Here is a 14,637-nt window from a genome sequence, read left to right as displayed (position 1 = left end):
CCAAACATGTGCCCATATGTCCAAGATGTCAGTGTCTAGCAGGACTGGGTTGCAGGGAAGCTAACAGATGTTGCTGAAGTTCAGCACCTCCAACTGATGGTTTAATGGATATGGTACGTATCAGTGCTGTGATCAGGAGGATGATGACTTGTACTACTGTGGCTCTTCTTGGTACATGCTGACTGGCTAGTGAAGGTTCAAAATTATATTGCTCAGTTTTTCAATGACCAAATATTGACTATTCTCCTAGGGAAGGAGATAAGTGTGGTCTCTTTAAGGTCAAGGTGGCCCCAACATAACACACCCATTGATGGAAGTTCAGAACAAATTTAACTCTCTGGCAGACTCAGTAATCTGATATGTGAGCCAGGCAGGCTTGCAGAATTTATGGGTACTACTGATTAGCCAACCAGCCTAGTATAGTGATGAAATCTAGAATGATAGACCTGTAACTGGAGGTTCGCAATCTTCCTACCTAATTCAGATAACCATGCAATCCGATTTTCTAACAGTTAGGGTGGTTCTGGCTGAACAAGTGATGGGAAGCTCTCTGCTGGTAATATACACATTTTTAGCAGTACCGTCATGCACACACAGGGTCCCGAAGCCTTGACTTTGCTAACCTGTACCTAAGATCTCTGGACTTCGATAAGCAGGGTATATTCCTATAATAAGGAAATGTGCACTTATATCAGTCAGATAGATACTCTACCTGGGTGGATTTCTCAGTAGCTTGGTTTGCAGATTCATATTTCCATGTATGTCAGATACACAGCTTACCAATAACTCATATGTAAAGTAGGATGTAAATCTAAGTTTCCACGTTATAACCTATGAATTGGACAATGAACCCGGTGGATGAATTAAAGAAAGTAGGTGATAAACCCAGTTTATGAAAATTCAGCAACGCAGAATACTTTATATCAGAAAATCAAATTTGCAGATTATGGAAACAAACGTAGTAAACTGAAGCAAGAACCAACATTTGGATTTTAGAGTTATTAAATGTTATTAGACATAAATCAATCTTTTATCAATGGGGATATCAAAGGAATATAAAGGTTTTATGATCTGTTAGTGAATTTTAAAATTTCAGAGGTAAGAGGTAGATAATTTGCTAATGTTCTGACACACGTGACTAAAATTTACACATTCATAGACTTCCTCCCACCCAATTTTTTCCCATCTTCTCTTGAAGGTGGTGACTTTTGTTGGGGTACAGTTCTACAAGTACCAATCTTCATATGTGAGCTCAGGCAGCAAATGTCAGCAGGCTATTTAACTTTAATCACAGCCAAACCCATGACCACCAGACACAGTGGTCACAAGCAAGAACCCTGCCTGATTCTTCCCTTCCTTAGAACTAGTGGCATTGAGACCAATTTTAGTAGCCCTACCATTGCCTTAGCAGAGGTCAGCTAATGCAGCAGGGAACCTGGACCGTCCTGATCAATACCATCCCAATGTTAATACCTATTGAGTTATTGGGGAGTCTGCCTGGATATTTATTTTTTACCTGGGTTTTTTGACAGAATTTTTCATTCTACTTTGTCAACTAATAAACTGATGTAAATATTGGGAATATTTCATACTTTGATACATGCAAACCTGGAATGACCTTGATATAGTCAAGAATGAGGTACACTGACATCTATAAAAATTCTGCAAGAAACTCTTTCTCCAATTATTACAAAGAAGGTCGGAAGAAGCTAACATTGTCCTTACAATCTTTGACACATGAAGCTCAATTTTAAAGGTAAAAAACAGGTGGGTTAGGGGCGGGTGGGTCATTGAAAATTGCCAGTATTTCTGACCCACCCCCAACCTGCCATTTCCAGTTTTTATGGGGGCGGCATGAAGGGCAGGCGACCAACCCGCTCCTAGGAGGCGGGTCGGGCCTTATAGCCTTTCAAGGAGGCTTCAAGCTTCCATTTTTAACTAATACTCGATTTCAACCCCGGGGGGGCCGGGCTTCCCAGGCCTTCTGTTTTACACTTTGTGAAAGGAGGCGAGAAGGCCCGAGACTGCAGGTAAGTGCCTAGAAAGGCACAGCTTGTGGGCCAGGAGAAGCAGGAATGCTTCCCCCAGGCTCAACAAGCCTACCTGCACTGAGCTGCCCCTCCCCCCACCGATCATGGCCCCCACCCCGATCGCGGACCCCCGACCCCTATCATCCGACCCCGATCCTCCACCTCTGACCCCGACCCTGCTCCTCCGACCTGATCCTCCGACCCCGATCCTCCGACCCGACCCCTGACACCGACCCTGATCCTCTGACCCGATCCTTTGACCCCAACCCTCCGACCCTGACACTGATCCTCCGGCCCCGACCCTGATCCTCCCACCCCGATCCCCTAACCCTCCCCCTCAGCGATTGCGCACCCCCGCGATGACTCCCGATCCCGCCCCCCCGTGACTGACCACAGATCCCATCCCCCATGACTCGCGACCCCCATGCCCACCCATGCCCCTTGCCCACCATTTCCCCTTGCCCACCTATGCCCCTTGCCCACCCATACCCCCCGTCCGCCCCTTCATGCAAACGAAGACTTACCTGCAGACTTACCTTCAGACTTCCTCTCCCTGGCTGGTTTTCAGTCTGACTGAGACGGTCCTGTCAATCAGCCGGTCTGTCGGACAGGAAACCGACAAAAAAAATAAAAGATGTCCTTATGTAAAAATCGTAAGGACGTCTAGGAAACCCGTACTAATGGGTTTCCTGACCTCAAATTGACCCCCCTCGCCCCCTTCCCGGCTCCATTTCAGAATTGAGCCCATGTAGTGGGAGGAAAACATGAATAATACTAAACCAAAAGCAAAATACTGCAGATACTGGAAATCTGAAATAAAAACAGAAAATGCTGGAAATACTCAGCAAGTCAGGCAGCAGTTGTGGAGAAAGAAACAGAGTTAATGTTTCAGGTCGATGACCCTTCGTCAGAACTGGAAGAAGTTGAAGATTAAACAGTTTTTAAGCAAGTACACAGAAAGGGGGAGAGGAAGGAGAAGGGGAGGAAAGAACAAAAGGGAAGTTCTCTGATAGGGTGGAGGGCAGGAGTGATTAAATGACAAAAGGGATGATGGTGCAAGGCAAGGAGGGTGGTAATGGAACAAGTAAAGAAACAAAAGATGGGTCTAGAGAAGCTGTAAATGGCAACATCAGAACCATTACCAGCACTTGCTGTCCGAAAAAATGGGTGCAGTGGTTATAATCTGAAGTTATTGAAATCAAAGTTGAGTCCAGGAGGTTGTAATGTGCCGAATCAAAAGGTGAGGTGCTGTTCCTCGAGCTTCCGTTGAACTTCATTGGAACAGTGTAAGGGGCCAAGAGCAGAGAGATCAGAGTAGGAGTGGGACGGGGAATTAAAATGGCAAGCGACCGACAGGTCAGGGTCACGCTTGCAGACTGAGCAGAAATGTCCAGCAAAGCGATCACCCAATCTGCATTTGGTCTCCCCAATGTAGAGGAGACCGCATTGTGAGCAGTGAATACAGTATACTTAATTGAAAAATGTACAAGTAAATCGCTGTTTCACCGGAAGGAGTGTTTGGGGCCCTGGACGGTGGGAAGGGAGGAGGTGACAGGGTAGGTGTTGCATCTCCTGCGCTCGCACGGGAAGGCGCCGTGGGGAGGAGAGCGGGTGTTGGGCTGATGGAAGAGTGGACCAGGGTGTTGCGTGGGGAGCGTTCCAATAATACTAAACTCTTAGAGATATCAGATGCATTGATGTACAGTGAGATCAGGTAAATGAGGTTATTGTTTAAAGACATTGACATAAGGTGCAATGTCTTTAAACAATAAGCATTTTAAGAAGATACACTTACATCAGCTGGTAGAACTTCCACTGTTGTATTGAAAAGTTTATCTCCTGGATGTTCTACATTGCCACTTCTAAAAAGATATCTGTGAAGCAAAGCAGACATGCATAGTGAACAAGGCAGAATATGGAACAAACTTTTACTGCTGCTTTAAAATTGGACTGTCTGGTGCATGGTCTGATTATGTGTTTGAGATTAAACTGTGTGATACTAGCATGCAAATCCTTGGCTTGTTTCCCAGAACATCCTCTCTCTATGACTTTAGTGGAGTGTTAACCTACTTATTTAAATAGGTTAATGCCTTTGTTAAAATAGCAGAGAGAAGAATTACAGATGTTAAGCATTTATGAACTTATGTCCCAGGACACAATTTCAAGGCTCACTTTTAACAGCATGCCATTATTTCTTTTCTCCTCTCTCATTCTGCACAGGTTAAAAAATGTAGCCAGAAAGGTACAATAAACACAGCAGTGAAAGCATCATCAATCAAGTAAACCTTCAAAACAGACCATGTAATCATATTATTCAAAAATAAATAGTATGCCTGTATATTTCCCAGTTGTTGATTAATTAATAAACCGTGATTTTAACTGGGGGAGAGGGGTAAGCGCAAGAGCCCTGGCTCATCAACGTGAGGCCTGGACCATTTTAGCTCTCAGGCCAGCGTAGCAGGGGGCTGTGGCTGGGGACTGCGAGAAGGTTCCTCGGCAGCCAGGTAAGTGGTCCTGGGTTGGGGGAGGGTAGCCTGGTGCCCTAGGTTTCCTTGTGGGCTCCTGTCTCACAAACCAACCTTTTAAAAAAAATTACTTATCTTTTTGGCCCTCTTCTAGGCCTGCTGCTCCTTCGCGCAGGGTTTCCCTGCTAAGGCTGGCCCAGGTGCATTAAAATAGCATTGAGGTTTGATTGACGTCATTAGACCCCGACTTTTGAATTTTAATGAGGCTCTCGCCTACCTGCGGTGTGCTGCCTCTATTTTAACCCTCCACCCACTGTACTCGTCAAGCATGGGGGTTAAAATCGGCCCTTTAGACTTCAGCGCCGAATGTCTACATTGATTTACTATTAACTGACGTCATGTTGTACTTCAGTAATGTTGGAGAAAATATGCCTGATATACTGGGATAATGGTGAAGTTTCACTTGATTTGCTTAAACAAAATCCCCCCCCGCCACTGACTCTTCTCCCCATCTCTCCTGAAAATCTGACATAAAGTATGCTAGTTATTGGGCTGGATTTTGCTGTGAAAATAATGTTGAGGCTAACAGCGCTCACTGTTATTTATGCGCAAATCGGATAGCAACTTCCAGCAAGCGCACATGCGCAGTTAAACGTGAAAATCCGGAAGTTGCTGTCCGAGATGCGTTGCCCTTCTGTAAGCTGTGCAAAAACGGCATCTCGCCGACTGGCTCCCCATTCAAATGTATTGAGCGGCATGAAGTTCCTCTACTGACGTCGTAGATACAGACTAAATTCTCCACAAAAAGTTAGGGTTTGTCTATTCTGATGTAAGTACCCTTTTAACAGTGTGGTAGGTCTTAATTACTGCCAAACAACCTCTCTGGTACTGAAAATTAACTTTTACAAGTGTGGAGTCTCATTACTTCAGCTTTTAATTATTGTTGGAATTTTTTTTTTAAATTAAATTTAAATTTAAATTCTTTTTTAACTTATTCTTTCTGTCTCTTTTATCTCTCTCTTTTAATCCAATCTTTCTTTCCCTCTCTTTATTTCACTTTCTGTGCCTGATTTGACAATGAATTCACTATTTTAACTTATACTTCCTGGTTCAGACTCTGCGCTGCTCATTAACGATTCTTCAATCTGATTGGTTAATTGTAAACAATTTTACAACACCAAGTTATAGTCCAGCAATTTTATTTTAAATTCACAAGCTTTCGGAGATTTTCTCCTTCCTCAGGCAAATGTTTCAAGAGCTCCTTGAAGCCTATGCATTTATACATATTGAACAATACATGGTGTTTACAGACTGCCCCTGCAACTGCCCGTTGCCAAGGCAATCACCGTGTTCAGACAGAGAGGTGTCACCTGCAGAACCCCCGAATACACATTCAACAAAAAAACAAACAGGGAAAAAAAACAGAGAAAAAAAACACAGAGAGAGGCAGAAACATCCGGAAGGCAGAGAGAGCCAGCAAATGACCCATTATATTAAAAACAGATAACATTTGTTCGCTGGTGGGGTAACGTGTAGCGTGACATGAACCCAAGATCCCGGTTGAGGCCGTCCTCATGGGTGCGGAACTTGGCTATCAATTTCTGCTCGACGATTTTGCGTTGTCGTGTGTCTCGAAGGCCGCCTTGGAGTACGCTTACCCGAAGGTCGGTGGATGAATGTCCATGACTGCTGAAGTGTTCCCCGACTGGGAGGGAACCCTCCTGTTTGGCGATTGTTGCGCGGTGTCCGTTCATCCGTTGTCGCAGCGTCTGCATGGTCTCGCCAATGTACCATGCTCTGGGGCATCCTTTCCTGCAACGTATGAGGTAGACAACGTTGGCCGAGTCACAGGAGTATGAACCATGCACCTGGTGGGTGGTGTCATCTCGTGTGATGGTGGTATCTGTGTCGATGATCTGGCATGTCTTGCAGAGGTTACCGTGGCAGGGTTGTGTGGCGTCGTGGACGCTGTTCTCTTGAAAGCTAGGTAGTTTGCTGCGAACGATGGTCTGTTTGAGGTTGGGTGGCTGTTTAAAGGCGAGTAGTGGAGGTGTGGGGATGGCCATAGCGAGGTGTTTGTCCTCATTGATGACATGTTGAAGGCTGCGGAGAACATGGCGTAGTTTCTCCGCTCCGGGGAAGTACTGGACGACAAAGGGTACTCTGTTGGTTGCGTCCCGTGTTAGTCTCCTGAGGAGGTCTATGCGATTTTTTGCTGTGGCCCGTCGGAACTGTCGATCGATGAGTCGAGCGTCATATCCCGTTCTTACTAGGGCGTCTTTCAGCGTCTGTAGGTGTCCATCGCGTTCCTCCTCGTCTGAGCAGACCCTGTGTATTCGCAGGGCCTGTCCATAGGGGATGGCCTCTTTGACGTGGTTAGGGTGGAAGCTGGAAAAGTGGAGCATCGTGAGGTTGTCCGTGGGCTTGCGGTAGAGTGAGGTGCTGAGGTGCCCGTCTTTGATGGAGATTCGTGTGTCCAAGAAAGAAACTGATTCTGAGGAGTAGTCCATGGTGAGCTTGATGGTGGGATGGAACTTGTTGATGTTATCGTGTAGTCTCTTTAGTGATTCCTTGCCGTGGGTCCATAGAAAGAAAATGTCGTCGATGTATCTGGTGTATAGTGTTGGTTGGAGGTCTTGTGCAGTGAAGAAGTCCTGCTCGAACTTGTGCATGAAAATGTTGGCGTATTGGGGTGCGAATTTGGTCCCCATGGCTGTTCCGTGTGTTTGGGTAAAGAACTGGTTATCGAAGGTGAAGACATTGTGATCCAGGATGAAGCGGATGAGTTGTAGGATGGCTTCCGGAGATTGGCTGTTGTTGGTGTTGAGTATTGATGCTGTCGCAGCGATGCCGTCATCGTGGGGGATACTGGTGTATAGTGCCGAGACGTCCATCGTGGTGAGAAGTGTTCCTGGTTCAACTGGTCCGTGGGTACTGAGTTTTTGTAGGAAGTCTGTAGTGTCACGACAGAAGCTGGGGGTTCCCTGTACGATGGGTTTCAGGATGCCCTCGATGTATCCAGAGAGGTTCTCACACAGGGTTCCGTTGCCTGATACGATGGGACGTCCGGGTGTGTTGGCTTTGTGTATCTTTGGGAGGCAGTAGAAGTCTCCCACGCGGGGATTACGTGGGATGAGAATGCGTAGGATGCTTTGAAGGTCTGGATCGAAGGTCTTGATCAGTTTGTTGAGCTGGTGGGTGTGTTCTTTGGTCGGATCTGCGGGTAACCGTCTGTAGTGTTCCTGGTTGTCCAGTTGTCGGTATGCTTCTTTGCAATAGTCTGTTCTGTTCTGTATGACTATGGCTCCTCCTTTGTCCGCTGGTTTGATGACGATGTTGCGGTTGGTCTTGAGAGCGTTGATGGCGTTGCGTTGTGCTCGGGTGACATTCTGGACTGTCTTCTGAGTGCGGCTGATGAATCTGGCATTGACGCATTTCCTGACAGCTTGAGCATACATGTCCAGCTGAGGGCAGCGACCCTCCGGAGGAGTCCAGTTTGACTCTTTCCTCTTCGGTTGCTGTACCGCGGATCCCTCTGTCTGCTGTTCCGGATCGTCGATTGTCTCATTGGGTTCGCTGCTGAAATCTTGGGGTTTGTGGTAGAATTCCCGGAGCCTCATTCTCCTGATGAATTCCTCTGTGTCCGCCGCGAGACTAGTGGGGTCCATTTTGGTAGTGGGGCAGAAATTGAGCCCTCGGCTGAGAACTTCGATTTCGTCTGGTTGAAGGGTGTGGTCGGATAAATTGACAATAGACTTCCCTGTGGTTGCAACCGTGGTACCAGGGGAAGCTTGGTCGTTGCTGGTGGTGATGCCGAGTTTCTCAAGCTTCCTGCTCTTGGTTTTCATGTAGGCAGCGTAGTTCCGTTGCCTCGTCTGTTTGGCGGTATAACGTAGCTGGTCTGCTGTGTCTTGAGTACAGGTTGAGAGTATGGACTCTATCTTGGTTTCGAGGTTGTGGCGTCTGCTGTAGAGTTGGTGTATGAGATGGTTGCGGAGTGTGCGAGAGGTACGGCGGCAGAGTCTCTCAGCGTAATCCGAGTTGTATGTGGACTTGAGTGGGTTCGTGATCTGGAGTCCTTTCGGGATCTTGTCTGCTTTCTTGCAGCTCTGTAAAAACTTGATGTCTGTGTCTAAATGCGCGATCTTCTTGGATATCCTTTCCACTGTGAGCCGGCAGTTTGTGGTGTCGATGGTAGTCATGATGTGGAGATGCCGGTGATGGACTGGGGTTGACAATTGTAAACAATTTTACAACACCAAGTTATAGTCCAGCAATTTTATTTTAAATTCACAAGCTTTCGGAGATTTTCTCCTTCCTCAGGCAAATGTTTCAAGAGCTCCTTGAAGCCTACGCATTTATACATATTGAACAATACATGGTGTTTACAGACTGCCCCTGCAACTGCCCGTTGCCAAGGCAATCACCGTGTTCAGACAGAGAGGTGTCACCTGCAGAACCCCCGAATACACATTCAACAAAAAAACAAACAGGGAAAAAAAACAGAGAAAAAAAACACAGAGAGAGGCAGAAACATCCGGAAGGCAGAGAGAGCCAGCAAATGACCCATTATATTAAAAACAGATAACATTTGTTCGCTGGTGGGGTAACGTGTAGCGTGACATGAACCCAAGATCCCGGTTGAGGCCGTCCTCATGGGTGCGGAACTTGGCTATCAATTTCTGCTCGACGATTTTGCGTTGTCGTGTGTCTCGAAGGCCGCCTTGGAGTACGCTTACCCGAAGGTCGGTGGATGAATGTCCATGACTGCTGAAGTGTTCCCCGACTGGGAGGGAACCCTCCTGTTTGGCGATTGTTGCGCGGTGTCCGTTCATCCGTTGTCGCAGCGTCTGCATGGTCTCGCCAATGTACCATGCTCTGGGGCATCCTTTCCTGCAACGTATGAGGTAGACAACGTTGGCCGAGTCACAGGAGTATGAACCATGCACCTGGTGGGTGGTGTCATCTCGTGTGATGGTGGTATCTGTGTCGATGATCTGGCATGTCTTGCAGAGGTTACCGTGGCAGGGTTGTGTGGCGTCGTGGACGCTGTTCTCTTGAAAGCTAGGTAGTTTGCTGCGAACGATGGTCTGTTTGAGGTTGGGTGGCTGTTTAAAGGCGAGTAGTGGAGGTGTGGGGATGGCCATAGCGAGGTGTTTGTCCTCATTGATGACATGTTGAAGGCTGCGGAGAACATGGCGTAGTTTCTCCGCTCCGGGGAAGTACTGGACGACAAAGGGTACTCTGTTGGTTGCGTCCCGTGTTAGTCTCCTGAGGAGGTCTATGCGATTTTTTGCTGTGGCCCGTCGGAACTGTCGATCGATGAGTCGAGCGTCATATCCCGTTCTTACTAGGGCGTCTTTCAGCGTCTGTAGGTGTCCATCGCGTTCCTCCTCGTCTGAGCAGACCCTGTGTATTCGCAGGGCCTGTCCATAGGGGATGGCCTCTTTGACGTGGTTAGGGTGGAAGCTGGAAAAGTGGAGCATCGTGAGGTTGTCCGTGGGCTTGCGGTAGAGTGAGGTGCTGAGGTGCCCGTCTTTGATGGAGATTCGTGTGTCCAAGAAAGAAACTGATTCTGAGGAGTAGTCCATGGTGAGCTTGATGGTGGGATGGAACTTGTTGATGTTATCGTGTAGTCTCTTTAGTGATTCAGCCGCACTCAGAAGACAGTCCAGAATGTCAGCCGCACTCAGAAGACAGTCCAGAATGTCACCCGAGCACAACGCAACGCCATCAACGCTCTCAAGACCAACCGCAACATCGTCATCAAACCAGCGGACAAAGGAGGAGCCATAGTCATACAGAACAGAACAGACTATTGCAAAGAAGCATACCGACAACTGGACAACCAGGAACACTACAGACGGTTACCCGCAGATCCGACCAAAGAACACACCCACCAGCTCAACAAACTGATCAAGACCTTCGATCCAGACCTTCAAAGCATCCTACGCATTCTCATCCCACGTAATCCCCGCGTGGGAGACTTCTACTGCCTCCCAAAGATACACAAAGCCAACACACCCGGACGTCCCATCGTATCAGGCAACGGAACCCTGTGTGAGAACCTCTCTGGATACATCGAGGGCATCCTGAAACCCATCGTACAGGGAACCCCCAGCTTCTGTCGTGACACTACAGACTTCCTACAAAAACTCAGTACCCACGGACCAGTTGAACCAGGAACACTTCTCACCACGATGGACGTCTCGGCACTATACACCAGTATCCCCCACGATGACGGCATCGCTGCGACAGCATCAATACTCAACACCAACAACAGCCAATCTCCGGAAGCCATCCTACAACTCATCCGCTTCATCCTGGATCACAATGTCTTCACCTTCGATAACCAGTTCTTTACCCAAACACACGGAACAGCCATGGGGACCAAATTCGCACCCCAATACGCCAACATTTTCATGCACAAGTTCGAGCAGGACTTCTTCACTGCACAAGACCTCCAACCAACACTATACACCAGATACATCGACGACATTTTCTTTCTATGGACCCACGGCAAGGAATCACTAAAGAGACTACACGATAACATCAACAAGTTCCATCCCACCATCAAGCTCACCATGGACTACTCCTTAGAATCAGTTTCTTTCTTGGACACACGAATCTCCATCAAAGACGGGCACCTCAGCACCTCACTCTACCGCAAGCCCACGGACAACCTCACGATGCTCCACTTTTCCAGCTTCCACCCTAACCACGTCAAAGAGGCCATCCCCTATGGACAGGCCCTGCGAATACACAGGGTCTGCTCAGACGAGGAGGAACGCGATGGACACCTACAGACGCTGAAAGACGCCCTAGTAAGAACGGGATATGACGCTCGACTCATCGATCGACAGTTCCGACGGGCCACAGCAAAAAATCGCATAGACCTCCTCAGGAGACTAACACGGGACGCAACCAACAGAGTACCCTTTGTCGTCCAGTACTTCCCCGGAGCGGAGAAACTACGCCATGTTCTCCGCAGCCTTCAACATGTCATCAATGAGGACAAACACCTCGCTATGGCCATCCCCACACCTCCACTACTCGCCTTTAAACAGCCACCCAACCTCAAACAGACCATCGTTCGCAGCAAACTACCTAGCTTTCAAGAGAACAGCGTCCACGACGCCACACAACCCTGCCACGGTAACCTCTGCAAGACATGCCAGATCATCGACACAGATACCACCATCACACGAGATGACACCACCCACCAGGTGCATGGTTCATACTCCTGTGACTCGGCCAACGTTGTCTACCTCATACGTTGCAGGAAAGGATGCCCCAGAGCATGGTACATTGGCGAGACCATGCAGACGCTGCGACAACGGATGAACGGACACCGCGCAACAATCGCCAAACAGGAGGGTTCCCTCCCAGTCGGGGAACACTTCAGCAGTCATGGACATTCATCCACCGACCTTCGGGTAAGCGTACTCCAAGGCGGCCTTCGAGACACACGACAACGCAAAATCGTCGAGCAGAAATTGATAGCCAAGTTCCGCACCCATGAGGACGGCCTCAACCGGGATCTTGGGTTCATGTCACGCTACACGTTACCCCACCAGCGAACAAATGTTATCTGTTTTTAATATAATGGGTCATTTGCTGGCTCTCTCTGCCTTCCGGATGTTTCTGCCTCTCTCTGTGTTTTTTTTCTCTGTTTTTTTTCCCTGTTTGTTTTTTTGTTGAATGTGTATTCGGGGGTTCTGCAGGTGACACCTCTCTGTCTGAACACGGTGATTGCCTTGGCAACGGGCAGTTGCAGGGGCAGTCTGTAAACACCATGTATTGTTCAATATGTATAAATGCATAGGCTTCAAGGAGCTCTTGAAACATTTGCCTGAGGAAGGAGAAAATCTCCGAAAGCTTGTGAATTTAAAATAAAATTGCTGGACTATAACTTGGTGTTGTAAAATTGTTTACAATTGTCAACCCCAGTCCATCACCGGCATCTCCACATCCTGATTGGTTAAGGGGATACACAGCTGTTTGCCTTGTTCACACAGGTCCCAGATGCCCTGTAGAGGGCTCTGCACCGCTTGGATATTTGGCTGACAGCAACTTGCCTTGCAAAACCCCGTAGAAAGTCTATGGGCAAGTGCAAGTTTAATGAATGGCTAGCACCGTTCGTTTGCCGCTCACAGCAAAATCTGGCCCATTGGTTCCACAGGCATTAGTTGCCTTGCAATATCTTGCCCAAGTATCTAGGACCATTTCTACTACCACTATGTTGTAAATGCACACGTTAAAAAACAGATGCCTTTCAAAACAGAAAATATCAATTATTCTGCCCATGCCATGACCATTCTGAATGAGGAGGCAGGCAGGTAATCTATTCCCAAATCGTGACGATGCCACTCTGTAACTTACTGCTCAGAGATTTATGAACAAAGCCCATGGATCACTTGCCTTCCTATTTCACCTCACTCTCTGCAAAGGAGCACCAAACCTCTTTTTGGCACCAGTAGAACATGGAATACTTTGCTACAGCGAACAATAGAGGCAGAGACCACACTATGTTTTAAGGGAAGAGTAAACATTTTAGGCAGAGAAAGATGCAGGGCTATGGGAAAAGAGCAGGGAATGGGATTAGTGTTGGATTGCTCTAGCCAAGTGCTGACACAGACACAATGGTTAGAATGGCCTCCTTTTGTGCTGTAAACTTCTGTGGTTTCCCATGCCAGATCAAGATTAGAACTCAACATGTGAGGAATCATGGGCATGAACCAATTTCTTACACCACTGTGCTGCAACATGGTGGATACACCAGCATATGACATAACCCTACCACAAGCTTAAAAGTTATATTTTAGAACTTCAGCTGCTGTGTTAACTTCTAACCCAATAAAGATTACGAGTAAAATGAGCCATAGTTTGAGGTGAAGAAATTTACTCAAATAGACTGTAAAAAACTATAAAGAAAAGGTAAAATGTCAATTGATGCAGAGTAAACTATTTGCAATCTAGGTTGAAGTGGATAACATAGGTAATTGGTCTTGGCCTACCATACATGAAATACGTGTACAGAATACAATTTTATGCTGACCTTTCTACTTTCAGTGATTGGAAGAACCTGAATTTGATGAAATCCCCTGCCGTCGGAGTAAATGTCCAGAAGAAATCGTCCCCTCGGTAGGCCTTGTCCAGACTGTAATGTTGATAGATTTTCAAGCTACTTGTCAATTCTGCAGTAGGATTTGAATGTCCTTTGTATAATAGCTTTTTCCTAAAATCTTTATCCTTCATTTTAAACAAAATGATTAGAATAAGAGCTTGAAGCCCAAAAATGTTAGACATTGAACATACAAACTGATACACATTATCAGCTCCGAGATCATTGTACTTTTCATAGTGAGTACTGCAAAATATGCGATCCACTACTTTACTACCCTAAAGTTGTATTGTGTCAAGACATCTGGTTCAGTCGAGGGGCAAAGCTCTAAGCCACAGATTTCTTCATAGCAATCATTGGCAGATGTACTTGAGTGTCAGGTAGGCCTGAAACATAAATCCTTAATTGTTTGTTTAAACAGCCAGCATTGCAACTCACATGATAATTACAGCTGAGGAAGGCTATTCAGCCCATCTTGATTCATCCACCCAGAGAGATCCTAACATCCCTCCCCCCCTCCCCTCCACTGCCAATGTAGCATCCGATTGTTTCTTAAAAGATCCTAGGGTTTTTGCCTTCACAACTCTATCTGGAACTTTACTCCAAATGTTGATCACACTTTGTGTGAAGAAGAATTTCCTGGAAATCAGTCCTAAAACGATCTTTTACTAGTTTGAACCTGTGTCCCCTAGTTAAATTTAAAGTAATATTCTGCAGCCTGTTCTGCCATTCTATTAGATCATGGCCAATCTGTACCTCAACTTCATTTACCCGTCTTTTCTTCGTATCCCTTGATACCCTTACCTAATAAAAATCTGTTTATCTCAGTCTTGAAAATTTCAAGTGACTCAGCATCCACAGCCTTTAGAGGAGAGAGTTCCAGGTCTCCACTACTCTTCATGTGAAAAAATACTTCCTGATTTCATTCCTAGTTGGCCTAACTCTAATTTTAAGATTATGCCCTCTTGTTCTGAATTCCCCACCAGAGGAAATAGTTTTTTCTGTATCTACCCTATTG

General features: G+C 46.7%; 1 protein-coding gene across 2 annotated transcripts in view; it reads right to left on the bottom strand.

Moving 5' to 3' along the window:
* The window catches only part of LOC137327949 (alpha-1,3-mannosyl-glycoprotein 4-beta-N-acetylglucosaminyltransferase B-like), a 281,525-nt gene that overhangs the window by 17,930 nt on the left and 248,958 nt on the right, over positions 1 to 14,637 (bottom strand). For both annotated transcript variants that reach the window (XM_067993941.1, XM_067993951.1), the window contains exons 11-12: positions 13,554 to 13,747; positions 3,826 to 3,904 (exon numbers count right to left, since the gene is read on the bottom strand). In XM_067993941.1, coding sequence (XP_067850042.1) covers positions 3,826 to 3,904; positions 13,554 to 13,747 — 273 coding nt within the window. The remainder of the gene's footprint in view (positions 1 to 3,825; positions 3,905 to 13,553; positions 13,748 to 14,637) is intronic.

This window comes from Heptranchias perlo, chromosome 1, assembly GCF_035084215.1.
Source record: "Heptranchias perlo isolate sHepPer1 chromosome 1, sHepPer1.hap1, whole genome shotgun sequence".
Classification (NCBI taxonomy): Eukaryota; Metazoa; Chordata; class Chondrichthyes; order Hexanchiformes; family Hexanchidae; genus Heptranchias; species Heptranchias perlo.
This window is presented reverse-complemented; position numbering and strand designations above follow the sequence as displayed.